Source organism: Dama dama, chromosome 14, assembly GCF_033118175.1.
Source record: "Dama dama isolate Ldn47 chromosome 14, ASM3311817v1, whole genome shotgun sequence".
Taxonomy (NCBI): domain Eukaryota; kingdom Metazoa; phylum Chordata; class Mammalia; order Artiodactyla; family Cervidae; genus Dama; species Dama dama.
The window spans coordinates 72,400,255-72,428,221 of record NC_083694.1 but is presented as its reverse complement, the minus strand read 5'-3'; the positions used below and the strand labels follow the sequence as shown (position 1 = coordinate 72,428,221).

The window sequence follows — 27,967 nt, the reverse complement described above, 5'->3', positions numbered from 1 at the left end:
TAAATAATAAAGATTCAGTGTAGGGACTTTGACCTCACCTTCCATGGTAGCGTGACACATACGACGACCGTCTGACCCTTGGGTCAACATTAACTAAAAATTCTTTGTAGTAAGCTTTTTTTTAATGAGAATTGTATTATTACTTTGTACTTGGAAATTTATTACCAGGATATAGGTAGCTCTAGAAGAGAATGCTGTAAAGAAATGACAATAGTAATTTGTACGGGGCTTTATTGAGTGAGAAGGTCAACAGAAGAAGCAATTCAAGAGAGTTGGCCGGGCTGCCAGTGGACAGGCCACGGCACACTCTGGTGTGTGGGCAGCCCCGGGGCTCCCTGGACGGGAGGCTGGAGCTTCTCACCCCAGCGTGCCATGGCTGGTGGTGCTGGCATTTACCAGATAGTGGTAACGAGTCCGCCTGCAGTGCAGGAGACCTGGGCTCGATCCCTGGGTCAGGGAGATTCCCCGGAGGAGGAAATGGCAGCCCACTCCAGTGTTCTTGCCTGGAGAATTCCATGGACAGATGAGCCTCGTGGGCTACAGTCTGTGGGGTGACAGAGTCAGACACAACTAGCACTTTAACACTTGAAGCACGTGAAAACTTGCAGTTAAGATACCTCATGATTCTCCAGCCAGGTATTAGCACATGCGGAGGAGCTCAACTCCTAATGTGTTGATTCATGATTTAGTTTACACATTTCACACTCATTTTCGTTTTAAAACATCACTCCAGCTCTGAGAACCAGCTGACTGGAAATGTGAAAACAATGGCTCGTGTCCGTCTAGCCTGACTCTTGCTTTTCTTTTAAGACGATTCTCACACGAGGCCTGAAGTGTTGAACTGTTGCTGCATTTCAGGGCGTCTCGGAATCAGGTTGGGCAGCACTTTGCCTTTGTGCTGACGGACATTGAGAGCAAACAGAGGTTTGGGTTCTGCCGACTCACCGCAGGAGGCAAGATCTGCTTGTGCATCCTGAGGTGAGTGTTTGTCGTGAAAAATGCACTTGGGGACACGGTGGATTAACTGCGTCTCTCTGTTCCACTTTGCTGTATGCTTGCAATGCTTAAAAATGTGCTTGTATATATTTTTTGTTTTCTCTAAATCCAGCAAAGCTGAAAAATAATTTTGTTTACTCTCTGTATACAGCATCAGTTAGGTTTAAAGATTTACCAGTGACAGTAGAATTGGCTCCTTTTAAAGAAATTATTGAAGTATAGTTGACTTACAATGTTGTGTTAGCATTGGCTCTTGTAAAGAATACTTTTTTATGGGTTCATTTTTAAAATAGCAGGTCAAATAATACATGTTTTACATATTGAATAGCATGCGAAAAGTCTGGTTAAATTAGCACTTGCTTTTTTCTATTATTGACCCATGACTTGGATTCTCGAAGGTGAATTGGTGGTTTAAGACAGAGATCGCAGGCTGGTGCTTCTGGGCAGAAGTGTTCAGAGGTGCTTTATTTGGCCACGTGGTGTTTTTAAAATTTTAGAAGATGTTTCTAACCTTGTAAATTTTAGTGAAATTTTGCATCAAGTTCGCGTGTCTCGTCCTCTCGCTGGTGCTGGTGCTGCTGAGCCAGCCGCCCTGAGCGGGCACGGAGCCGCTGTGTCTCCTGGGCCCTGAGTCTGTTTCACTGGCCCTGCTTCTCCTGCCCCCATAACCTCCCTCGTCGCCCGGTGCTCAGGAGGCTGCTGAGAGCAGGTCTCTGTGACTGGAGTCTGAGCTGCTGGCGCTGAGGAGGGCAGGTCCTGAAGGTTAGCTTCCCTGATGACTCCAAAATGTAGGTGTGTCATAGCCTGTGATTATAATACACGTGTTGGTCAAGCTAGTCTCTACAGAAATGCCCATAGGAAAAGAAATAAGGTTCAACTGAATAATTATCGCAGATGAACGTTGGTATGATATTGATGTCTACTCTGTTCTCTTGCTGTTTAGCTCCATTCCTGTCATTCTTTGAGGGTTAAGTTATAAATTTACTCAGAATGTTTGTTTGAGTTGGAGAGTTTTTCCCAATCTTTATTCAGAACCAAATACTTAACTGCTTTATGAGTAACTGGAGAAGGAAATGGCAACCCACTCCAGTACTCTTGCCTAGAAAATTCAATGGATGGAGGAGCCTGGTGGGCTACAGTCCATGGGGTCGCAAAGAGACAGACATGACTGAGCAACTTCACTTCACTTTATGAGTAATAGAACATGGATTCTCCCGTTCCTGTCTTTAGGCTCAGCTCTTTAATCTGGAGCAAGTGTGTTGAAACGATGTTTTATCCAGAGACTTGTTATGCTTCAGCTGTAGGCTGATTCTTCTAATTTGAAACCATTGTTTTGGGGCAGCGGGTTTGGGAGTGACCATGTGGGAAGTGGGTGGGGACATCTCCTTTACCTTTGTGTTTCATGCTGAAAGTTCCAAAGCCACACTTGGAAGGGGTCTGTCACCTTGCGCCTGTCACCCTCTGCCCAAAACAAGTTTGCCCTAACGAAGACTGAGGCTGTACGAGCTTTCTGATTTTTCTCTATGAATTTTTAAATCTTTTCATTAAAAAATCAAGTTTGCAGATAGGTTTCAGGAATAGTACTGTGAGCTATTGTCTCACGTGCCCAGGATTCACAGTTGTTAACCTGCTTCTGTCCCTGCCCGCCTTGCTGTCTCAGCGCGCACACACACACACGTTCTCCATGTGTCTGTTACACGGTTACGCTGACCCATTTGAGAGTAAGTTGTCAATGTCATTCCTCTGTAGTGTTCTGCAACTCACTGCCGCCAAAATCAGTTCCTGACATAATTGAAGAGTTGTTTATATATCTTTCTATTGGCTAGCAGCTGATAAACTGTGGTGTTTATTCACAGCTGGTAAAAGGAAGAATATATATAGAAGCCTTTATAAACTGAAAAAACTTACATTGCTTTTCTTAAAAGTTGAGATTTAGCACAAAGATGATATCCTTTCCGATTATAGTTTTTAAAATCAGCTACTTATTTCTTTACCTGAAGTATATTATGACTTTCAGATATGAAAAATTCTAGTATCTTGTTCTTGAAGCTGTCTTTTGTGCAGAGTATTGCATTTATATTGAAACATATGACATTTTTAGGTATTCTGTTGTGAAATAATAATGAATTGATTATTTATAGGTCATTTTCAGTATCAGTGATTTAAGATCCTTTAATAGAAATTAATAATTTCTCCTGTTGTCTTTATGATATCCTGTTAAACACTTTAAATTGTTTACTTTTGTGATCAACTATATCTTCATAAAAATTATTCATTTATTTTACCATCTAATGTCTTAGTTCATGTTTTAATGATTAAATTTTAAAAGAAAACTTATATCTCTTGAGTTTTTGTTGATATCTAATAGTTTAAAATATTTTAGGTCCTTTAGAGTAGTCATAATGAAAATGGAATACACTTAAGCATGTTTAAGATGTTTAATACAAAGTAAAATTAAGTACAATTTGGTAGTAAATTTTCTTTAAGATAGCAAAAAATAACTCTGTTGGATTTCTTGAATAGCAAAGTTAGAGATGGCCATGATAGTCCTAATAATAGCAAATTAACAGCAACATCACTTAGTGTTTGTTTACTATAAATCAAACATTTTGCTAAGTGATTTATATACATTATTAATAAAAATGACTCTATCCTTAGAGTTCTGATCTAGAAAGTTTGCACATAATGCTTTAAAGTTACTTTGCATTCTGAATGATGATATTATAAGATTTGAAAGTAATTTAAATTTATGTTATAATTCTAAGCTAGAAATCTGTACACCATGCTATCAAAACCATGGTTTCTTTTTCTACTGGATTTATGCTATTATAAAATTTGGAAGTGAGAGTATTTAATTTCTATATGTTTCATTCACCTTTTAGAAAAAAATATTAGAATTCAGGTTAATTTAATATAAAAATTAACAAAATTTTGAATTTTGTGTGCTTTAGCCTTTTCTATGGCATATTTGTCCTGCTTTAACAAAATTTCAGAAATACCCTGAAATAGTACTAATTTAAATCGTGCCACTGTTTGTATTTAGCATTGCTTTAGTAAGATAGTAGAAATGCAAGAAATAATATTTACTCTAATTTAATTAACATAATTTTACAACTATAAAGTTGTCGCCATGGGTTCAAAATGAAGTACCCTCATAAGGAAGACAGACTAGGGTTTGGTGCCTTTGTAGTCCCCCCGCCCCTGACTCATTCCAAACTGGAGGCTTTCACACTCTTCCTTGAGGCAAGTCCCTTAGAAGCAGAATGTTTCAATTTTACACATTTTGTGTCAATTTTCCAGACAGAAAAACAGCCTCTAGACATGAGACGTTTTTCTACGGAAAGGCAGTTTCCTTAGTTTTATTTGATTACTCTGAGTTAGGTTCCTGCTGATCACCGAGACTGTTAGTAGTTACCTGACTGCTTGACAAAAAACATTTCCTTTCCTTTATTTAACCTTTGACTTTTGGATGTAAAAGTTTTATCAGCTCAATAGGATAGTGGGAGCCAAGTGTGGGGGAAGTCTCCTTGCTGTTCAATGGACTTGTGGTTTTCCTGACACATCTGTCCCTGGCCTTATGTCTTCATGAAAAGGAAATAATCTCATAACTAACCTTTGAAGAACCTCCTGTTTTCTGTTTTAAAATGATTTGGTCTTAATGTCTCTGTTTTACATTTATGTATATTTACAAGACTATGAGAGTCACAGGAATCTTTTGCTAAAGAATGACATTTTCAGTTTTTTAAAACTCAAGTAAAACATTTTATCTAGTCATTATATGTTGAATACATTTTTAACAACTTTCTGGGATGTTTGTGTTTGGTGGTAAGAAATTTTGAATGTCTTTGGGACTGTAAAATTTAGTGAAAACTATTTTGACTTAATGATAATTAGGAGTTTACACATTAGTTAAAAATTAATTGCTTTGAACATATTTGAAAATTATCTAAGAAACCACAAAAATAGAAACATGGGAATAACCTTTCTTATCTGAGCAAGGCTAGCTTATATAATTTATAGTGTTTATTACACACATATATGTGTGTGTGTGTGCATTTTTTGAGCACACTTTTGTTTTTAAAGTGTGCAGTGGAACCTTGTTAAAATATTTGACTTACTGACTACTTGGTGTACCCTGGACCACTTCGTTGTCACATGTAAAGTGAGCATGACTTCATGCTGTCCAGTTGTCTGTATCAGGGGTGGTGAATCCAGTTACCTGTTGGGACAGCTCGGGGACTAAAATGAGATAAGCAGGTTAGGCTGACAGTAGGAAATTGGGGTGATCTAAAGAAATGGCACATACCGCATCCAAAGACAAAAACTGTTACTCAACGCTAGATTTTTGATGAAAAATGGAAAAAAAAGTGTGTGACCAGCACTGCGGGTTCTTTTGATTTGTAGGAGAGGAAATGTAGGTTTTTAAGTGAATTGCTAATTTTAGAAGTTGGCTGCTTATTCAGTTCAACAGCCACGGTGTGTTGCCCAAACAACAGTATGACTGTGGGCTAGATACGTCTGCTTGTAGCCAGTCTGCAGCCTCCGCTGTAGATGCTACTGTTTACTTGCAACAGAAAATGTCCCTGCTTCCCTGACATCCTAAGAGCATGACTGACTTGTGGAGTAGTCTACTTTGACACAAGTGATGTTTTCATGGAAAAAAAAAAGTATGATATGTACTCTTGAAAGGGGCTAGTTATCACTAAGAACCATCGCGTGTTCACAGCACACTGTGTATAACTAAACTCAGTTCTCTCTGGTGATGCTGCTTACTGCTGTATCAGGCAGTGCTGTTGTAGAAAGAGTCCCATTATCTCTCAGGAACAAATTATGTACGGAGAAGAATGTTGGCTAGACAATAGCTACGAGCTGCCAGTCTTCTTCTTGATGGAAATATACTGAAATGTTGCTAGATTTGTGTTGTCTGAGGAGAGATCTTGTGCCATGTTGCAGGCCATATCTTTTCAGAAATTTTTATCTGTAGTGATGAATGTAACAAGCAGTACTGAAATCTCCAGTTGGAAGGAATTGCTGATGTGTTAAGCGAAAGGATCGAATGGAACTGTTTATCTGCTGGGAAATTTGTGCATATGAATAAAATATAAGAGGCAGAAAGAAAGATACTGCTCTGGACATTAGTTAAACAAATAAATTTTATAAGAGACTTGACTTCAGAGCCTTGAGCATCTGTTGCTCAGTGGAAATGCTGACCTCAGGCTCACTGTTCGGTAGCTCTATGGCCCTCAACTCAGTGGTCTTACCTTAGTTTAGGCAGATACGCATCACGGCATTATTATAAGAATTATATGAGAGAATGCATGTCAAGTACCTAGTGTTTTTGTTTTTTTTTTTTACTTTCTTTTTTTTTTTTTTTTTTCATTTATTTTTATTAGTTAGAGGCTAATTACTTCACAACATTGTAGTGGGTTCTGTCATACATTGACATGAATCAGCCATGGAGTTACATGTATTCCCCATCCCAATCCCCCCTTCCACCTCCCTCTCCACCCGATTCCTCTGGGTCTTCCCAGTGCACCAGGCCCGAGCACTTGTCTCATGCATCCCACCTGGGCTGGTGATCTGTTTCACTATAGATAATATGCATGCTGTTCTCAAAACATCCCACCCTCACCTTCTCCCACAGAGTCCAAAAGTCTGTTCTGTATATCTGTGTCTCTTTTTCTGTTTTGCATATAGGGTTATCATTACCATCTTACTAAATTCCATATATATGTGTTAGTATGCTGTAATGATCTTTATCTTTCTGGCTTACTTCACTTTGTATAATGGGCTCCAGTTTCATCCATCTCATTAGAACTGATTCAAATGAATTCTTTTTAATGGCTGAGTAACATTCCATGGTGTATATGTACTACAGCTTCCTTATCCATTCATCTGCTGATGGGCATCTAGGTTGCTTCCATGTCCTGGCTATTATAAACAGTGCTGCGATGAACATTGGGGTGCACGTGTCTCTTTCAGATCTGGTTTCCTCAGTGTGTATGCCCAGAAGTGGGATTGCTGGGTCATATGGCAGTTCTATTTCCATTTTTTTAAGAAATCTCCACACTGTTTTCCATAGTGGCTGTACTAGTTTGCATTCCCACCAACAGTGTAAGAGGGTTCCCTTTTCTCCACACGCTCTCCAGCATTTATTGCTTGTAGACTTTTGGATAGCAGCCATCCTCACTGGCGTGTAATGGTACCTCATTGTGGTTTTGATTTGCATTTCTCTGATAATGAGTGATGTTGAGCATCTTTTCATGTGTTTGTTAGCCATCTGTATGTCTTCTTTGGAGAAATGTCTGTTTAGTTCTTTGGCCCATTTTTTGATTGGGTCATTTATTTTTCTGGAATTGAGCTTCAGGAGTTGCTTGTATATTTTTGAGATTAATCCTTTGTCTGTTTCTTCATTTGCTATTATTTTCTCCCAATCTGAGGGTTGTCTTTTCACCTTGCTTATAGTTTCCTTTGTTGTGCAAAAGCTTTTAAGTTTCATTAGGTCCCATTTGTTTATGCTTTTATTTCCAATATTCTGGGAGGTGGGTCATAGAGGATCCTGCTGTGATTCATGTCGGAGAGTGTTTTGCCTATGTTCTCCTCTAGGAGTTTTATAGTTTCTGGTCTTACATTTAGATCTTTAATCCATTTTGAGTTTATTTTTGTGTATGGTGTTAGAAAGTGTTCTAGTTTCATTCTTTTACAAGTGGTTGACCAGTTTTCCCAGCACCACTTGTTAAAGAGGTTGTCTTTTTTCCATTGTATATCCTTGCCTCCTTTGTCGAAGATAAGGTGTCCATAGGTTCATGGATTTATCTCTGGGCTTTCTATTCTGTTCCATTGTTCTATACTTCTGTCTTTGTGCCAGTACCATACTGTCTTGATGACTGTGGCTTTGTAGTAGAGTCTGAAGTCAGGCAGGTTGATTCCTCCAGTGCCATTCTTCTTTCTCAAGATTACTTTGGCTATTCGAGGTTTTTTTGTATTTCCATACAAGTTGTGAGATTATTTGTTCTAGTTCTGTGAAAAATACCATTGGTAGCTTGATAGGGATTGCATTGAATCTATAGATTGCTTTGGGTAGTATAGCCATTTTCACAATATTGATTCTTCCAATCCATGAACACGGTATGTTTCTCCATCTGTTTGTGTCCTCTTTGATTTCTTTCATCAGTGTTTTATAGTTTTCTATGTATAGGTCTTTTGTTTCTTTAGGTAGATATACTCCTAAGTATTTTATTCTTTTTGTTGCAATGGTGAATGGTATTGTTTCCTTAATTTCTCTTTCTGTTTTCTCATTGTTAGTGTATAGGAATGCAAGGGATTTCTGTGTGTTAATGTTATACCCTGTAATTTTACTATATTCATTGATTAGCTCTAGTAATTTTCTGGTAGAGTCTTTAGGGTTTTCTATGTAGAGGATCATGTCATCTGCAGACAGCGAGAGTTTCACTTCTTCTCTTCCTATCTGGATTCCTTTTACTTCTTTTTCTGCTCTAATTGCTGTGGCCAAAACTTCCAAAACTATGTTGAATAGTAGTGGTGAGAGTGGGCACCCTTGTCTTGTTCCTGATTTCAGGGGAAATGCTTTCAATTTTTCACCATTGAGGGTGATGCTTGCTGTGGGTTTGTCATATATAGCTTTTATTATGTTGAGGTATGTTCCTTCTATTCCTGCTTTCTGGAAAGTTTTAATCATAAATGAGTGTTGAATTTTGTCAAAGGCTTTTTCTGCATCTATTGAGATAATCATATGGTTTTTATCTTTCAATTTGTTAATGTGGTGTATTACATTGATTGATTTGTGGATATTAAAGAATCCTTGCATTCCTGGCATAAAGCCCACTTAGTCATGGTGTATGATTTTTTTAATATGTTGTTGGATTCTGTTTGCTAGAATTTTGTTAAGGATTTTTGCATCTATGTTCATCAGTGATATTGGCCTGTAGTTTTCTTTTTTTGTGGCATCTTTATCTGGTTTTGAAGTTAGGGTGATGGTGGCCTCATAGAATGAGTTTGGAAATTTACCTTCTTCTGCAATTTTCTGGAAGAGTTTTGAGTAAGACAGGTGTTAGCTCTTCTCTAAATTTTTGGAAGAATTCAGCTGTGAAGCCATCTGGTCCTGGGCTTTTGTTTGCTGGAAGATTTCTGATTACAGTTTCGATTTCCTTGCTTGTGATGGGTCTGTTAAGATCTTCTATTTCTTCCTGGTTCAGTTTTGGAAAGTTATACTTTTCTAAGAATTTGTCCATTTCTTCCAAGTTGTCCATTTTATTGGCATAGAGCTGCTGGTAGTAGTCTCTTATGATCCTTTGTATTTCAGTGTTGTCTGTTGTGATCTCTCCATTTTCATTTCTAATTTTGTTAATTTGGTTCTTCTCTCTTTGTTTCTTAATGAGTCTTGCTAATGGTTTGTCAATTTTGTTTATTTTTTTCAAAAAACCAACTTTTAGCTTTGTTGATTTTTGCTATGGTCTCTTTAGTTTCTTTTGCATTTATCTCTGCCCTAATTTTTAAGATTTCTTTCCTTCTACTAACCCTGGGGTTCTTCATTTCTTCCTTGTCTAATTGCTTTAGGTGTAGAGTTAGGTTATTTATTTGACTTTTTTCTTGTTTCTTGAGATAAGCCTGTAATGCTATGAACATTCCCCTTAGCACTGCTTTTACAGTGTCCCATAGGTTTTGGGTTGTTGTGTTTTCATTTTCATTCATTTCTATGCATATTTTGATTTCTTTTTTGATTTCTTCTATGATTTGTTGGTTGTTCAGAAGTGTGTTATTTAGCCTCCATATGTTTGAATTTTTAACAATTTTTTTTCCTGTAATTGAGATCTAATCTTACTGTACTGTGGTCAGAAAAGATGACTGGAATGATTTCAATTTTTTTGAATTTTTCAAGACTAGATTTATGGCCCAGGATGTGCTCTATTCTGGAGAAGGTTCCGTGTGCACTTGAGAAAAAGGTGAAATTGATTGTTTTGGGGTGAAATGTCCTATAGATATCAATTAGGTCTAGCTGGTCCATTGTGTCATTTAAAGTTTGTGTTTCCTTGTCAATTTTCTGTTTAGTTGATCTATCCATAGTTGTGAGTGGGGTATTAAAGTCTCCCACTATTATTGTGTTAGTATTAATTTCCTCTTTCATACTCGTTAGCGTTTGCCTTACATATTGTGGTTCTCCTATGTTGGGTGCATATATATTTATAATTGTTATATCTTCTTCTTGGATTGATCCTTTGATCATTATGTAGTGTCCTTCTTTGTCTCTTTTCACATCCTTTATTTGAAAGTCTATTTTATCTGATATGAGTATTGCGACTCCTGCTTTCTTTTGTTCTCGGTTTGCGTGAAATATTTTTTTCCAGCCCTTCACTTTTAGTCTGTATGTGTCTCTTGTTTTGAGGTGGGTCTCTTGTAGACAGCATATATAGGGGTCTTGTTTTTGTATCCACTCAGCCAGTCTTTGTCTTTTGGTTGGGGCATTCAACCCATTTACATTTAAGGTAATTATTGATAGGTATGGTCCCGTTGCCATTTACTTTGTTCCTTTGGGTTCACGTTTATACAACCTTTCTGTGTTTCCTGTCTAGAGAAGATCCTTTAGCATTTGGTGAAGAGCTGGTTTGGTGGTGCTGAATTCTCTCAGCTTTTGCTTGTCTGTAAAGCTTTTGAATTCTCCTTCATATCTGAATGAGATTCTTGCTGGGTACAGTAATCTAGGTTGTAGGTTATTCTCTTTCATTACTTTAAGTATGTCCTGCCATTCCCTTCTGGCCTGGAGGGTTTCTATTGATAGCTCAGCTGTTATCCTTATGGGAATCCCTTTGTGTGTTATTTATTTGTTGTTTCTCCCTTGCTGCTTTTAATATTTGTTCTTTGTGTTTCATCTTCATTAATTTGATTAATATGTGTCTTGAGGTGTTTTGCCTTGGGTTTATCCTGTTTGGAACTCTCTGGGTTTCTTGGATTTGGGTGGCTATTTCCTTCCCCATTTTAGGGAAGTTTTCAGCTATTATCTCCTCGAGTATTTTCTCATGGCCTTTCTTTTTGTCTTCTTCTTCTGGGACTCCTATGATTCGAATGTTGGGGCATTTCACATTGTCCCAGAGGTCCCTGAGGTTGTCCTCATTTCTTTTGATTCTTTTTTCTTTTTTCCTCTCTGCTTCATTTATTTCCACCATTTTATCTTCTACCTCACTTATCCTATCTTCTCTCTCCATTATTCTACTCTTGGTTCCCTCCAGAGTGTTTATGATCTCATTTATTGCATTATTCATTTTTAATTGACTCTTTTTTATTTATCCTAGGTCTTTATTGAACATTTCTTGCATCTTCTCAATCTTTGTCTCCAGGCTATTTATCTGTAATTCCATTTTGTTTTCAAGATTTTGGATCATTTTTATTATCATTATTCTACATTCTTTTTCAGGTAGGTTCCCTATCTCCTCCTCTTTTGTTTGACTTGGTGGGCAGTTTTCATGTTCCTTTACCTGTTGGATATTTCTCTGCCTTTTCATCTTGTTTAGATTGCTGTGTCTGGAGTGGGCTTTCTGTATTCTGGAGGTCTGTGGTTCCTTTTTGTTGTGGAGGTTTTATCCAGTGGGTGGGGTTGGACGATTGGCTTGTCAAGGGTTCCTGGTTAGGGAAGCTTGTGTCGGTGTTCTGGTGCGTGGAACTGGATTTCTTCTCTCTGGAGTGCAATGGAGTGTCCAGTAATGAGTTTGGAGATGGGTCTATGTGTTAGGTGTGACTTTGGGCAGCCTGTATGTTGACGCTCAGGGCTATGTTCCTGCGTTGCTGGAGAATTTGCGTGGTATGTCTTGCTCTGAAACTTATTGGCTCTTGGGTGGTGGTTGGTTTCAGTGTAGGTATGGAGGCTTTTGGACGGTCTCTTATTACTTAATGTTCCGTGTAGTCAAGAGTTTTCTGGTGTTCTCAGGTTTTGGGCTTAAGTCTCCTGCCTCTGGGTTTCAGTTTTATTCTTCCAGTAGTCTCAAGACTTCTCCAACTATACAGCACTGATAATAAAACTTCTAGGTTAATGGTGAAAAGATTCTCCACTGTGAGGGACACCCAGAGAGGTTCACAGAGTTACATGAAAAAGAGGAGAGGGAGGAGGGAGATAGAGATGAGCAGGAGGAGAAAAAGGGGGACTCACGAGGAGAGAGACAGATCTACGCAGTTGTCTGTTCCCAAGTGTTCTCTCTAGCCCAGACACCCACAAAGATTCACAGAATTGGATTGGGAAGAGAAGGGGAAAGGAGGAAACAGAGGTGTTCTGAGATAGAAAACAGAGAGTCAAAAAGTGGGAGAGTAATCAACACCCTCTTGAGTAAAAGTGGGAACTGAATATTGGCTTCTTAAATGTCCAAAATTTATATCACATACTGAAAAACAAAGATTAAAAATATAGAGTAGAGGCTAGACTCTTAAAAATACAGTATTAAAAACAAAAACAAAAACACAAAAAATTTTAGAAATATATATGAAGTTTGGTTTAAAAATAGGGCTTTTTTTTTTGCAAGGTTATAGTGAAATGAAAGTGAAAATTAAGGAGTAGTAGAGGAGTAATAGAGGACTTTAAAAGAAATAAGAGAAAAAGAAAAAAGAAAAAAAATTTTTTTTTCTAATTAAGAAAATCGTAAAAATCAATGAAAATGAAAGTTAAGGAGTAATGGGGGAGTAATAGGGAATTTTAAAAGAAAATAAAAGAGAAAAAATAAAAAAGAAAAAAAAAGGTAAAAATATATCTAGGAGTGTCTCTGGAGCTGTTGCGGTCAGTGTGGGTTCGGTTCAGTTTCAGATAGCTCCTCGTTCCAGCTTACACTTCTCGATATCTACAGGCCCCTTCCGGTGTAGTCAGTGTTACCTACAGGGATTTTAATCTGTTGCACCAGTCCCTTCTGAAGCGGTTCCCTTTGTTTATTTGGCTTCTGTTTGCCGGTCTCTTCAGTGCCTAATTTCCGCCCTGACACAGGAGGGCGGAGGTGGTCTCTTATTCAGGTTGCTAGTTCCGTCGCGCTGCCGGGAGGGGCTGACGCTGCTTTCCCCGTCTACGCTGCTCAGGCTCCCGGCTGCTCTATATGGAGCGCGCCCTGCGCTGCGCGCGGTTCCAGCCCTCGGGTGTTCCACAAAAGCGCGGAGTTGGCTGCGCCTGCGTTTGTGCCTTCCCCGTCCGAGCGGCTCAGGCAGCCAGGAGCTTGACGGGCGCTCTCTCCCCGGGTGCGGCGCGCCTTCTCCCCTCTGTGGTCCCAGCCTCAGTTTCCGCCGGCATCAGTCGGGTGCGTGCGCCCTGTGTCTCGCCGCGACCCTCCCGGCGGATGTCGACCATCCAGAATCTCAGGAGGTCTTTGGTTAGAAACTGGAGGCCTGCTTGCAGTGCGGTAGGGGATGCGGTCCTTGGGGCCGAGCCTGCCCCTTTCCCCTACCCCCTGCCTCCAGCCTCCGGCGGGGCTGGGCTGGTCCGCAGCCGGCTAGCTCCTCTGGACTTGCTCGGTCCCTTTGTTCTGTGAACAGCCGGCAGTGTGTTTGGGCCGGTTAATTTTCTCTCTCTCTTTTGCTGTCCCACAGTTTAAGTTGGTAACTCACAAAAGCTCCTTCTGATTGTCCTCAGGGCACTCAGGCCCGGTCCTTACCCTAAGCAATGCCGCACGCTCCTCTCTGTTACACCCCTACTTGCTGGTGGCGGATGCGGGCGTCTGGGGTACTTTTCTGCTGGGAGTTGCTTTTAGGCCCGTAATCTGTGGGTTTTATTTATTTTTCCCTTCCCAGTTAGGTTGCCCTCTGAGATTCAAAAACTTCCCCTAGACCCGCCAGTGCGAGGGTTTCCTGGTGTTTGGAAACTTCCTCTATTAAGACTCCCTTCCCGGAAAGATCTCTGTCCCTAGCTCTTTTGTCTCTCTTTTTATCTTTTATATTTTGTCCTACCTCCTTTCGAAGACAATGGGCTGCTTTTCTGGGCGCCTGATGACCTCAGCTGGTGATCAGAAGTTGTTTTGTGATGTTTGCTCTGCATTCAGTTGTTCTTTTGATGAATTTGTAGGGGAGAAAGCGGTCTCCCCGTCCTATTCCTCCGCCATCTTATCTTCACTTCCTTAGTGTATTTTTATACACATCAGTTCAGTCGCTCAGTCGTGTCCGACTCTTTTCGACCCCATGAACCGCAGCACGCCAGGCCTCCCTGTCCATCACCAACTCCCAGAATCCACCTGAACCCACATCCATCGAGTTGGTGATGCCATCCAACCATCTCATCCTCTGTCATCCCCTTCTCCTCCTGCCCTCAATCTTTCCCAGCATCAGGTTCTTTTCAAATGAGTCAGCTCTTCGCATCAGGTGGCCAAAGTATTGGAGTTTCAGCTTCAGAATCAGTCCTTCCAGTGAACACCCAGGACTGATCTCCTTTAGGATGGACTGGTTGGATCTCCTTGCAGTCCAAGGGACTCTCAAGAGTCTTCACCAACACCACAGTTCAAAAGCATCAGTTTTTCGGCGCTCAGCTTTCTTCACAGTCCAACTCTCACATCCATACATAACCACTGGAAAAACCATAGCCTTGACTAGACAGACCTTTGTTGGCAAAGTAATGTCTCAAATACCTAGCACTGTTAAATTTTTAAAAGTAAACTATTAATTATTAATTCATTTTGTTTCATTTTCAAAAACAGGTCCATAATCTTACAAATAATTTTTTTTTTTTTGTATAAGCTTCTTTCTTTTAAACTGATTTTATTTACTTATTTATATTTGGCTGCGCTGGGTCTTCATTCTGCACGGGCTTTTCTCTAGTTGTGCTGAGCGGGCATTGCTCTCTAGCTGTGGTGTGAGGGTCTCCTCGCGGTGGCGTCTCTTGTGCAGCCTGGCTCTCGGGCCCGTGGGCTTCAGTAGTTGCTGTGGGGCATGGGCTCCGCAGCTGCCGTTCCCGGGCTCCAGGGCTCAGGCTCAGCAGTTGTGGCACGCAGGCTTCGTTCATCCGCAGTGTGTGGGGTCTTCCTGGGTCAGGGATAGAACCCGGATCTCCTGCCCTGGCAGATGGATTCTGTACCACTGGGCCACCAGGGCAGCCCTTGTATAAGCTTCTCAATGAAAAAGTGGGTTCTAGTTCATTTCATAATTTGAAAGGAAATTGAAAGTTGAAGATAATCAATGAAAAGTAATAATGTAAAGATGAGAAAAAACAGAAAATTTGGTCTAGGGGAAAAAAGGATTCTCTCACTTTGCAATAACTTTTAATTACGAGATATTTATTACATATCTTATTTTTACGGTGGTCAAGGAAGGAGGTTTAAACGGGGTTCCACATTATGTGAGTAAGGTGAAATAACAATGTAAGGATTAATAAGCGGCTATGCAAACCAGCTAAAATCAATACATCTTGCTTTATCTTAAAATTTTGAGAGCAGGAAAAAAAGAACAGGACCAGCGTGTTCCTTGAATAGATTAGGTCTCAGTTTATCTGAGCATAGAGATTTGAACTGTATAACACATTGAAATTTTCTTGAAATACCAGTTTCTTCAGGCCATTGAAAGTTGAAATGTGACTATGAAATAACTATAAATGAAAGAGATTGTAGTGAGTCTAGGAAGTACCAGGTGTCTTGGCAGACCATCCCTCATGAACATTATTTCATAGCATTATAGTGAGTATAAAAAATATGATTGGTAATTTGCATGGTATTGAATTGGTAATCTAAAAACAGTAATCTTTAAGGTTGTGTTTTTGTTTGTTTGTTTTTGTAAGTGAAAGATATGGTAGAAAATAGATTAACCATCTGAAGTGTGAGTGTGACAATGTTAGTTGCTCAGTTGTGTCTGACTCTTTGTGACCCCATGGCCTGTAGCCCACCAGGCTCCTCTGTCCATGGACCTCTCCAAACAGGAATACTGGAGTGGGTTGCCATGTCCTCCTCCAGGGGATCTTCCCAAATCAGGGACTGAACCCAAGTCTCCTACATTGCAGCAGATTCTTCACCATGTGAGCCCCCAGGGAAGCCTGCATTGGGGTTAAAAAGTGAATGTGAAAGCCACTCAGTCGTGTCCAACTCTTTGCGACCCCATGGACTGTAGAGTCCATGGAACTCTCCAGGCCAGTATACTGGAGTGGGGAGCCTTTCCCTTCTCCAGGGGATCTTCCCAACCCGGGGATCATACCCAAGTCTCCTACACTGCAGGCGGATTCTTCACCAGCTGAGCCACCAAGGAAGCCCCAGAATACTGGAGTGGGTAGGCTATCCTTTCTCCAGGGGATCTCCCTGACCCAGGAATCAAACTGGGGTCTCTTGTACTGCAGGTGGATTCTTTACCAACTGAGCTACCAAATTGGAATTAGCAACACTAACTGACTAACTTCTGATTTTCACCTTTCCCCCAAGCTGTCAGAGTTTTGGCATGTTCCACCTGGGTTTTTCCAGGCTCCTGCATGAAGCTGTCGGCTTGTTGTAACCCCCGCCCCACCAAATCCTTCGCCTGTCTCTCACTCCTGTTTCTGTCTGGACTGGTTGCTCTCCAGGTGTTGGCACACCCATCCTTAGACTTCCCTGTTCTTCCCTGGGATCCGATCCCTTCTCTGTATATCCGTGTATTCTTCCTTTCTGCCTCAATCCTCCATTTTGTTGGAGGATTATAATAATAATCCCCAAATATTATGGAGAAGGTGAATTTTTGAGTCCCAGAAAGACTGGAAATGCTTTCAGTCTGTTTCCACACTTGATTGATAGTTTCTCTGGACAGAGAGTTCTAGATTGCAAGAGGTTTATCCTCTGCCTTTGGGAGGCGCGTTTTCTGACTTCCCAGAGCTGCTGTTGAGAGAGACATTCAGGGATGTTTGGGATTCGACGCCTTCGTATGCGGCCTGTTTAGTCTCTTTGGAAAGTCTCAGGTGCTTTCTGCCCCTGTTCTGGGATTTCACTGTGATTCTCTGGTTGGGGTCATTTATTTTATAGTTAACCTGGGGGCGCTTTCAGCATGGAGATTCATATCTAAAGTTCTGGGATATTCCAGTAATTTTTAAAAAGAAATTTATTTTCCCCCTCCTTTCTAAGAACTGCTGTTAGTCAACTGCATGACAGTTGAGATTGATACCCTGATATTTTAATATTTATTCCTATTTTCTGTCAGTTTGCCTCTTTAGTCTTTAGGAGATATTCTTGATGTACTTTCTAACTTTCTGTTGATTTTAATTTTTTTCAGCATTTGTATTTTGAATTTCTAAGAACTCTTTCTTGTTGTCTAATGAACTGCTTTTTTCACTTCTTTCTCCTTTCATAGATTTTGTTTTGTTTAATAGCATCCTGCTGTTTATTCAGCTTCTAAGGATATTAATGACAATTTTTTGAACTCTCACCTGTCTATATTGTCTTTGTTTACTTAGAGTTCCTTTTGTGATTGTATTCACATCTGTATTTCCTCAAATATCTGGTGGCTGGACTGTTAATTTGTATCTAAGATAGAGGCACAGAACTGAATTAGAACCATTATATGTGCAGTGGTGGGTTTCAACTGTAAGAAAATATAGGGCCTTTGAGGTGTTTTTTTTCCTTTGAGAGATTCCCAGATCAGAGTTTTAGGACTCTGTGGGGGCCAGTCTTTTGGCCAGTGGTCATTTTCCTGCTGCTGACACTCAGGTTTTGGTTTTCTCTCACCTGCTGAATCAGTTATTTTTGTTTGCTTATCACCTTTATGAAGCCACTCACGTGTGTTCCCCTGTGTTACTTTCTGTTGCATTTGTCTTTCCTTATTAATTTATACACTTCCATTCATTTGTAGTCATTGTAGTGTCATTTGCAAAAGGCACAGAGAATAATAGATGTATTCAGTATAAAGAAGTTGGTAGATAGTGACAGCCATCTTCCGTATCCTGACTTACTGTTAGTAATGATCGCTTTAGAGAACTCTATAGCATTCTGCAACATGGGCTTCCCTGCTGACTCAGACAATAAAGAGTCTGCCTGCAATTCAGGAGACCCGGGTTTGACCCTGGGTTGGGAAGAGCCCCTGGAGAAGGGAATGGTACCCCACTTCAGTATTCTTGCTTGGAGAATCCCCATGGACAGAGGAGTCTGGCAGGATACAGACCATGGGGTTGCAAAGAGTTGGTCATGACTGAGCAAATATAGATAGATATAGCATTCTGCTGAGTAAAGTTACCACAGTCTACCTGACTGTTCTTCTCTAATGGCTTTAGGCAACTCCTGATTAAAATGCATCATTAACAGTCACATCGTATAATCAGACATTACATGAAAAAAATGCGGAAGGAAAGCTGTGTTCCTAAGCTCTAGTCATTGATTTTTAAATTTAAAAATTTTGTCGAAACTCTTGTCAGTATATATCTGTGTATTAAAAGTATCACAGTGTTTTCTCTTAAAGATTTTTCTGTTGTAGTCATTCTTTGAAGAAAAAATGAGTATTTGTTAATTGATAATTAAATATACTGGTGTGTTTTGTGATTTACTCTTATATATGAGAAGTTTACATTTTGATAAACAATTAAAACCTTTGGATAGATTTTAAATATACATACCTTAATTTGAAAAGGATTACAGATTTTATTTTGTACAGTTGATTTTGGATTTAGCATTATGCTTCCATAAAGTGAATTATATTTGTGCCTAACAAAATGAATTCAAAGGAATTTTAAATTATATGTGTTTTTGATACTTAAATGCTATTTGTAATAACAGTTTTTAAAATAAGCTTACTGTAATGATATTTATTTTGAAATTTATCATCTTACATCAACATCAGTTTCTGAAGAATTGATTTAATTAATAAGCACATAATTCTATTTTTTATATATTCAATTCAGCAATATTTGAAAAGAAATGATTGTGTCTTTATGTCTTTGTTTTAAAAGTTTTTTAAAATTACTTTTTATTTTATATCTTATATCAGTGGTAAATGTTTATTCAATGAGAGCTTTTGGTACACTCAGACCATACCTACAATGAAATGGGGCTAAGTGATGTTAGGTGTTCTAACATAAAATAGAAATATGTAATGAATAACATTTATAATGGAATTTTGGATTCTGATTATTTTATGAAAGCTAATAATGGATTATATGTAAAATTTTACTGTAACAGTAAAGAGAATATGGGTATTGTTCTTTTTTGCCCTCCAGGATCAACCTGTTTGAAATAATATAAATTTGATGTTTATTTTGTTGTCTTGTTTCTAATTCTAAATGATGCATACACAGACATACACACACACACACATATATATATATATATATATGCAGACACATTTTTAAGTTATTATTATTATTATTTTACAGTTACCTGCCATGGTTTGAAGTATATTACAAGCTTCTAAATACTCTGGCAGATTACTTGACTAAGGAACTGGTAAGCTTTGTGTTTTTCCCTACTTTAAAAATTGTGGTAAAGTACACATAATATGAAATTTACTATTTTAACCATCTTTAAGTGTATAGTTCTGTATCATTAAGTGCATTCATATTGTTTTGCAGTCAATACCAACATCTTTGTAACCTTTTTACTTCCCAAATTGAATTTCTGTACCCATTAAACTAAAAGATACTTGGTCCTTATTTGCAAGGAAAGCTTTGATAAACCTAGACAGCATGCTAAAAGCAGAGACATCACTTTGGCAACAAAGGTCTGTCTAGTCAAAGCTATGGTTTTTCCATTAGACTTGTATGCATGTGAGAGTTAAACCATATAAAAGGCTGAGCACTGAAGAACTGATGCTTTCAAATTGTGGTGTTGGGGAAAACCCTTGAAAGTCCCTTGGACAGCAAGGAGATCAAACCAGTCCACCCTAAAGGAAATCAACCCTGAATATTCATTGGAAGGACTGATGCTGACGCTGAAGCTCCAGTATTTGGCCACCTGGTGCCAAGAGCCTACTCACTGGAAAAGACCCTGATGCTGGGAAAGACTGAGGGCAGGAGGAGAAGGGGACGACAGAGGATGAGATGGTTGGATGGCATCACTGACTCAGTGGAAGAGTTTGAGCAAACTCCAGGAGATAGTGAAGGACAGGGAAGCCTGGCGTGCTGTGGTCCGCGGGTTCGAAAAGAGCGACTGAGCGACTGAACAAGAACAGCCACCTCCCATAAGTAGAATAATACAGTACAGATCCTCTGTGACTGGCCTATTTCACTTCATGTTTTCGAGTTCCATCCATATTGTGGCATATGTCAGAGTTCCCTTCCTGTTTAAGGTTGAATAGTATTCTGTTATTCACACACTACGTTTCATTTATTCATATGTAGATGAACACTTGGGATGCTTCCATCTTTTGGCTCTTGTGAGCAAAGCTGCTATGAACATGGGTGTGGAAACACCTGTTTGAGTCTGTATGCAGATCTTTTGAGAATGTACCCGGAAGTAGAATTGCTGAAGAGTAGTATAATTCTGTGTGTAATTTTTTGAAGAACTGCCATAATGTTTTCCACAGTGGTTTCATAAATTTACATTCCCACCAGTAACACACAGGTTTCCAGTTTTCCCACACCCTCCCTGAGACTTCCTATTTTTTGTTTTGTTTTGATAATTGCCATTCTAATGGGTGTGAAGTAGTATATGATTGTGGTTTTAATGTGCATTTCTCTAAAGATTAGCAATATAGAGTCTTTTCCTGTGTTTATTGGTTATTAAATATCTTCTTTGCTGAAATATTTATTCCAGTCCTTTGCCATTTTTTAACTGTATTTTCATATTGTTGTTGAGGAGTGGGAGCTTTTTATATATTCAGATACTGTCAGATACGTCATCTGCAAATATTTTCTCCCATTCCATGGGTTGCCTTTTTACTTTGTTGACAGTGTCCTTTGCTGTACAAAATTTTTTAACTTTAAAGAAGAATAATTTATCTGTTTGTTGTTGTTGTTGTTTTGTGCTTTTGGTGTCATGTCAAGAAATAATTTTCAAATACGGTGTCATGAAGCTTTCTTTTTTCCTTCCAAGAGTTTTAGCTCTTACATTGATTTTCATATCTTTATTCTTTTTTCTTAAAAAAATAAATGCAAAACAGAAACTGAAGTTTGCTTTGAATTAATGAACACCTGTGGAATGATAATTTTTAAAACGTAAAATAAAGTGTTTAGTCACTCAGTTGTGTCTGCCTCTTCAACCCCATGGATGGTAGCCCACCATATTCTTATCTCTAAGAATCATCCTTCTGAAACCTGATTATGTCCTTTTACTGCTTGTGATACTTTCAGTGCCTTCTTTTTTTCTTAGAATGAAATTTAAACATGTGCAGACTAACACATGAGAAGCTTTGTGATCTGGCATCTGATAGTCCTTCCTGGCTTATCTGCTCCCCCTTTTCTACACCTGATGGGCTGTCCAGTTATTTGGAGCTACATAAATTTCCTAGGACATAACTCCACATAGTTGTCTTTCGGGAGTTTAGGTCACTCGCTCGTGATTACTGGTAAAACACTCATCTTTTAAGATTCAATGTAAATATCTTTAAAAACAGACCTAAATTCAGTGCAAATACTACTCCAGATACTTTTTACTAAATAGAATTTAAATGCATTATTAATAAATTGAGAAAATAGATTTACTCCTAGGGTGAGCAGTCTCAATTTGGCAATCAGATTTTATTATCATAATAGCAGTAATGTTTTAGTGTTTGTCAAAAGTCCAGAGTTTGTGTGCACGTATCTCCTTCTCTGCACTTGATGTGCTTAATTCTGTGAAATATCCATTAGAAGGTCATTTTACACGTGGACAGTTTGATGTTTCAGCTGTTCAGTCATTCGTCTTCCTGAGAAAATGACTGGAAATAACTGGAAATATTCAATTATTGCATTGAAAACTCAAAACCAGAATTCAGCTTCATGATAATTTCTGGTTCTTTGTGTTTTTGAGTAAACATGTGGAAGCAACATCACTCGTATTAGTTGTCCAAGTTCTGATTACCTTCAGAACCTCTTATTGATGACTTACCATATGGCGTCTGCTCCCCGAGACCATATGTAATACTGGAATATAGAAAAGAAAATATTATGGTTTTCTGAGAAGAGGACATGAGGGAGACTACATTTGTATTCCTAATTAGAGGGGGAAAATATTTTAAGTTCATAGTATTAGTTCAGTAGTTGGAAATAAATGTATGAGTATACTAATTTTTCTTTTCACTTTTAATCCATTGCCACAGGTTATTTATTAATAGATTGGAGTTTAGATTTCAGAATCAGTTATCCTTATCTGATCAATATCAGGCAACTCCCAAGAACTCTAAAATGCTAGACTTTAAAAAATTTATATAGCTATAAGAATTTTGTATAGACAACATCAGTATCTTCCAGAATATCCTGTGGTATATTTCACTGTCTGAATGGTCCAGTGACGAATGCTTTAATATTCACCTTTTTAGGTCATTCTAGAGAGAATTCCAGATAGGCAGTTTTGAGTGCACACTTTTGCAAGCATTTATAGAGATCTGAATTAAGTTTTCATAGTCAAGTTAGAAGAGAAATTGGGAGAAGTCATGTGTCTTATATCCATATCCGTTAAAATGGGTTACCTGCTTTTGCCTTTGCTTTATTCTCCCACCATAATAATGAATGAAAGTACACATAATAAAGAGAGAATGAATATACATGCATATTTATGTGTATTCAAAGCTTCCTTCATGTGTTCGTTATTGGATTTGTATGTGAAGTTCAGAAAAGTGAAGTGTACACATCAGGATACATTACTGTTGTGCAAATCCCTTAAAGTAGATGTGTTACACATTTTACATAATCCTGTTTATCATGGGCTGAGTAGAGACCAGGAGCTACCTAGAAGAGAAATGTTTAGAATGTTGCATCTTGCATCAAAGTTGCATCTTAGCACACCAATCTTACTTAAACTGTACCTATTTCTTAAAAATTAGGTTTGTGATTTTAAAATTAAAATGGAAAATGCAAGTGTTCCTCTTGCACCAGTTATCCAAGTTGTGAATGCAAAGGAAAAATTCTTAAAGCGAATTAAAAGTACTACGTAACAGAACACAGAAATCAGAAAGCAAAACAGCCTTACATATTACCTATATGGAGAGAGTCTTAGTGGCCTAAATAGACACTCAGACTAGACGTCACAACATTCCTTCCAGCCAAAGCCCAGTCCAGAGCAAGCCCCTACCTCTCTTCAATTCTCTGAAGGTTGAGAGAACTGAAGAGGCTGCAGAAGGAAAGGTCAGAGCTGGCAGAGGCTGGTTCCTGAGGATTAAGGAAGGAGGCTGTCTCCATAACATTAAAGTACAAGGCAAAGCAGCCCTTGCTGCAAGTTATCCAGAAGACCTAGCTGAGATAGTTCATGAAGGTGGCTGCCCTCAACCACAGGTTTTCAGTGTAGATGAAGGTGAAACAGTCTTATATAGGAAGATGCCATCTAGGATGTTCATAGGCAGAGAGAAGAGGTCAGTGCCTGGTTTCAAAGCTTCAGGGGACAGGCTGACTCACTAGTTAGGGGCTAATGGAGCTGGTGACTTGAAGTCGAATCCAGTGTTCATTTATCCTCTGAAAATCCTGGAATCTCCTAAGAACTATGCACAGTCTGTGCTCTACAAATAGACTAACAGCACATCTGTTGACAGCATGGTTTACTGAATATTTTAAACCCAGTGTTGAGACATACTGCTCAGAAAAAAAATTCCTTTCAAAATATTACTGTTCATTGACAAGGCACCTGGTCACCCAAGAGCTTTTTTTTTTTTTTTTTTAAATTTATTTATTTTAATTGGGAGCTAATTACTTTACAGTATTGTGGTGATTTTTGCCATGCATTGACACGAATCAGCCATGGGTGTACATGTGTCCCCCAGCCCTGAACCCGCTCGTTACTCCCCACCATCCCATCCCTCTGGGTTGTCCCAGTGCACGGGCTTTTAGTGCCCTGGTTCATGAGTCGAACTTGGACTTCACCCAAGAGCTTTGATAGACATGGAAGACAGTATTTTTTTTTTTTTTTCTTTCATGCCTGCTAACACACCATTGATTCTTCAGCCCATTGATCAAGGAGTAATTTTGACTTTTTTTTTTTAATTTTGACTTTTTATATATTATCATTATTTAAACTTCATTATTTATTATTCAAGCTTTTATTTTATTATTATTTAAACTTTATTTGTTTATTAGTTATTAAGTCATATTATCATATTATTTGAAAAATAGCAGGAGATGCAGGGGACACTGATTTGATCCCTGGGATGGGAACATCCCCTGGAGAAGGAAATAGCAACCCACTCCAGTATCCTGGTTTTTTTGTTTTGTTTTGTTTTCTCCTTTTTCCACTCCAGTGTTCTTCCATGGGAAATCCCATGGACAGAGGAGCCTGGTAGGCTACTGTCCAAGGGGTCACAGAGTCTGGCACAACTTAGCAACTGAGCATGCACACCACACATTTAAAAAGTACATTTCAGAAGACTGCAGCTGCCTTAGGTATTGATTCCTCTGATGGAGCTGTGCAAAGTAAATTGAAAACCCTCTGGAAAGGATTCACCATGTTAGATGCCATTAAGAATGTTTTTGGTTCATGGGGAAAGGTCAAAATATCAGTGTACACTGGAGCTTAAGTAAGTTAATTCAGTCCCGGTTGGATGACTTTATGTTGGCGGGATTCAGGACTTCACTGGTGGAAGTAACTGCAGATGTGGCAGAAATAACAAGGGAACTAGAGTGGAGCCTGAAGATGTGTCTGAGTTGCTGCAGTCTCAGAGTAAAACTCGAACAGGTGAGGAGTTGCCTGTTATGGACGAGCAAAGAGAGTGACTTTTTGAGATGGAATCCGGATGCTGTGAAGACTCTTGAAATGACAACAAAGGATCCAAAACGTTGTGTGAGCTTCACTGATAAAGCAGCAGCAGGGTTTGAGAGGATCGGCTCCAGTTTTGAAAGAAGTTCTCCTGTGGGTGAATGCTGTGAGCAGCGCTGCAGGCTGCAGAGAAATGCTTCACGAAAGGAAGAGTCAGTTGATGCCCCAAACTTCACATGGTCTTATTTTGGACATCAGCACAGCCACCCCAGCCTCCCGCACCCACCACCATGATCCGTTAGTACTATCAGCATCGAGGCCAGACCCTCCACCAGGGAAAAGATTATGACTCGCTGAAGGCTCCGATGGTGGGTAGCATATTTTAGCAATAAAGTATTTTAACTTAAGGTATGACATTGTTTTTTTCTTTAATACATGATGGTATTGTGCATTTAATAGACTACAAAGTAGTAAACACAACTTTTATATGCACTAGGAAGCCAAAAACTTCATAAGACTCATGTTATCGCTATATTCGCTTAACTGCGGTGGTCTAGAACTGCGCACGCCGTTTCTCCAGGGTCTGCCTGAATGTAAAATGTGTCTGACATGAGTAGGAGCAGCGAATGATTCTCTCAAGCAGTTTTAATTGTTTTTACTTAATTGCTATTTCATTTATAAAAAGTACTTTTTTTTTTTACTCTAGGAAGATGATTTGAATGAAACTCTGAGATCTCTCTATAACCATCCAGTACCGAAGGCAAACACCCCTGTCAACTTGAGTGTGGTGAGTACTGAATCCGTTATTTAATGCCTTGAGCCACAGTGGTATAGAAACCCCGCTGAGTCACCTCCCAGGGAGACTTTACTGCTGATACTGACTTTACCACCTGGCGATATTGAGGCTCTCTGATACGCTTTAACTATCATAACATGATTTGTTAGAGGTATATTTTGGTAGTTGTTAAATCACAGATTTTTTTAAAAAAATTATATGCTAAAAGTAACTAAATCTGTGAGAATAGTTTGATTGTGAGGAACATTGGTTTTCAGGTAGACTCTACCCATAATAAGGACCCCCCTCCCCCCAAACAATGAGTGTAGCCCACCAGGCTCCTCTGTCCATGGGATTCTCCAGGCAAGAATACTGGAGTGGGTTACCATTCCCTTATCCAGGGGATCTTCTCGACCCAAGGATTGAACCTGGGTCTCCTGCATTGCAAGCAGATTCTTTACCATCTGATCCACCAGGGAAGCCCCATGTGTACAATACCCCTCATAAAATGAAAACAGTTCATAGTAAGCATTGAGAGTACACCACATAACCAAGTAGATGACAAAGATTCTGGGTGAAAAATCTCCTTTTTTCCCATTCTTCAATACATCTTTTAGTATAATCACCAAACGCTGGAAATAAAATTGAGTTTGTCGAAGCAGTAAGCATTGGTGGTATAGATTATTTACTACTGAAACTTTCAATAAACTGTGTGCTGTGTATAGCTAAAATCACACTAGTACTTTGGGAGGCTCTGTAAGTGTTCAGATCACAAAATACGGATGTTTTAATTAATTTGGCATACCAAATAGAATATTAAAATTTACCTATGTTGATTTTGCTGCTTCCAAAGTGATAATAAACTATCCTAATTAAAAAAGTAAATGATATAATGATCATTATAATTCTATAATGATGCAGGAGAAATGGAAAAAGCAGTTTGAAATGTCTATAATAGTGTTACTAGGTCTTTTGGATTCTTTTGCAAGATAAAGAAATTATCTTTAGCCTTTTTATATTTTTTCTTTGCTAATAACTTTCTTCTTGCTTCAGTTTCTCCCTGTCATGTTTATGATAATGGTGATTTCATTCTTACTGTTTCTAGTGTCAGCCCCTCGTCTGGGTGCCCAACATTTAATAACAGTCAGTAGTCTGCAGTTTCTCCTTCTAGTCCTTTCTGTAAAAGACTGTCAGATTAAACTTCCTTCAACTATATAAGGGTTTCCCCAGTAGCTCAGTGGTAAAGAACCTGCCTGCCAATGCAGGAGACCCTGGAGAACGGGTTTGATTCCTGGGTCGGGAAGATCCCGTGGAGGAGGAAGTGGCTACCCACTCCAGTGTTCTTGCCTGGAGAATCCCATGGACAGGGGAGCCTGGCAGGCCGTAGTCCCTAGGGTCTCAAAGAGTCGGATGACTGAGCATGCATCATGCAACCGTTAAGCTATAAAGCCCCCCTGATGGAAACGCTTAGTAGGTCCCCATTTTCTGTAGAATTTGTCCAGACTCTTGGCCTTTCAGGACCAGCCACTTGTTAGTCTCCGTCCAGCTTTTCACTTTTCCGTCTCACTTTTCTCCCCCTAAAGTGATTCTCTGCTCTGGTCACAGTGTTGTGTTCACCCATCTTCTTGAGGACTCTGTGCCTCCCTGGTTCCGCACCTTCCCCTCTTAGTGACGCCTCTGTGTGGGCCGCCCGCCTTCACTCTGGAGCTGGCTCGGTCCCCACCTTTGTGAACCACCTTCCTCTCTTACTGACACCTCTGTGTGGACTGCCCGCCTTCACTCTGGAGCTGGCTCTCGGTCCCCACCTTTGTGAACCACCTTCCTCTCTTACTGACACCTCTGTGTGGACTGCCCGCCTTCACTCTGGAGCTGGCTCGGTCCCCACCTTTGTGAACCACCTTCCCCTCTTACTGACACCTCTGTGTGGACCGCCCGCCTTCACTCTGGAGCTGGCTCGGTCCCCACCTTTGTGAACCACCTTCCTCTCTTAGAGACGCCTCTGTGTGGACCGCCCGCCTTCACTCTGGAGCTGGCTCGGTCCCCACCTTTGTGAACCACCTCCCTCTCTTAATGACGCCTCTGTGTGGACCACCCACCTTCACTCTGGAGCTGGCTCCCCCCCACACCCCCCCCCCCCGGCTTTGTGAGCCGTTTCCTCCTCGGGCAGCACAGGGTGTCCTCTGCCCCGTGTCTGCGTCCTCACCTGTTGCTTAGTGTCCAAGTGGAAGCGTTCAGCAGTCGGGGGCTGGAAAGTGAAGGATAGCCTGGAATTTTCCACCCTTATCTGGGAGTTGTCTGCAGACGTGGTTGTAGGCCTGGGTGATTTAAAGGCCAGGATGTAGACAGGACGGAGCAGCGGTGAGGGCCAGCAGTGTGGAGAGGAGAGAAGAGAGAGGAGTGGCTGGAGGACGGAGAGCAGAGGGAGGAGGGGCTGGAGGATGGAGAGCAGTCAGAGAGGAGGGGCTGGAGGATGGAG

The 27,967-nt window shown here is 39.8% G+C and overlaps 1 protein-coding gene across 9 annotated transcripts in view; it reads left to right on the top strand.

The window, feature by feature from the left end:
* Nucleotides 1-27,967, top strand: part of DENND1B (DENN domain containing 1B) — a 267,912-nt gene that overhangs the window by 108,965 nt on the left and 130,980 nt on the right. For 8 of the 9 annotated variants that reach the window (XM_061161076.1, XM_061161073.1, XM_061161077.1 and 5 more), the window contains 3 exons: nucleotides 859-978; nucleotides 19,274-19,343; nucleotides 25,423-25,503. In XM_061161076.1, the coding sequence (XP_061017059.1) occupies nucleotides 859-978; nucleotides 19,274-19,343; nucleotides 25,423-25,503 (271 nt within the window). The remainder of the gene's footprint in view (nucleotides 1-858; nucleotides 979-19,273; nucleotides 19,344-25,422; nucleotides 25,504-27,967) is intronic. The other variant, XM_061161078.1, reaches the window with a different exon arrangement.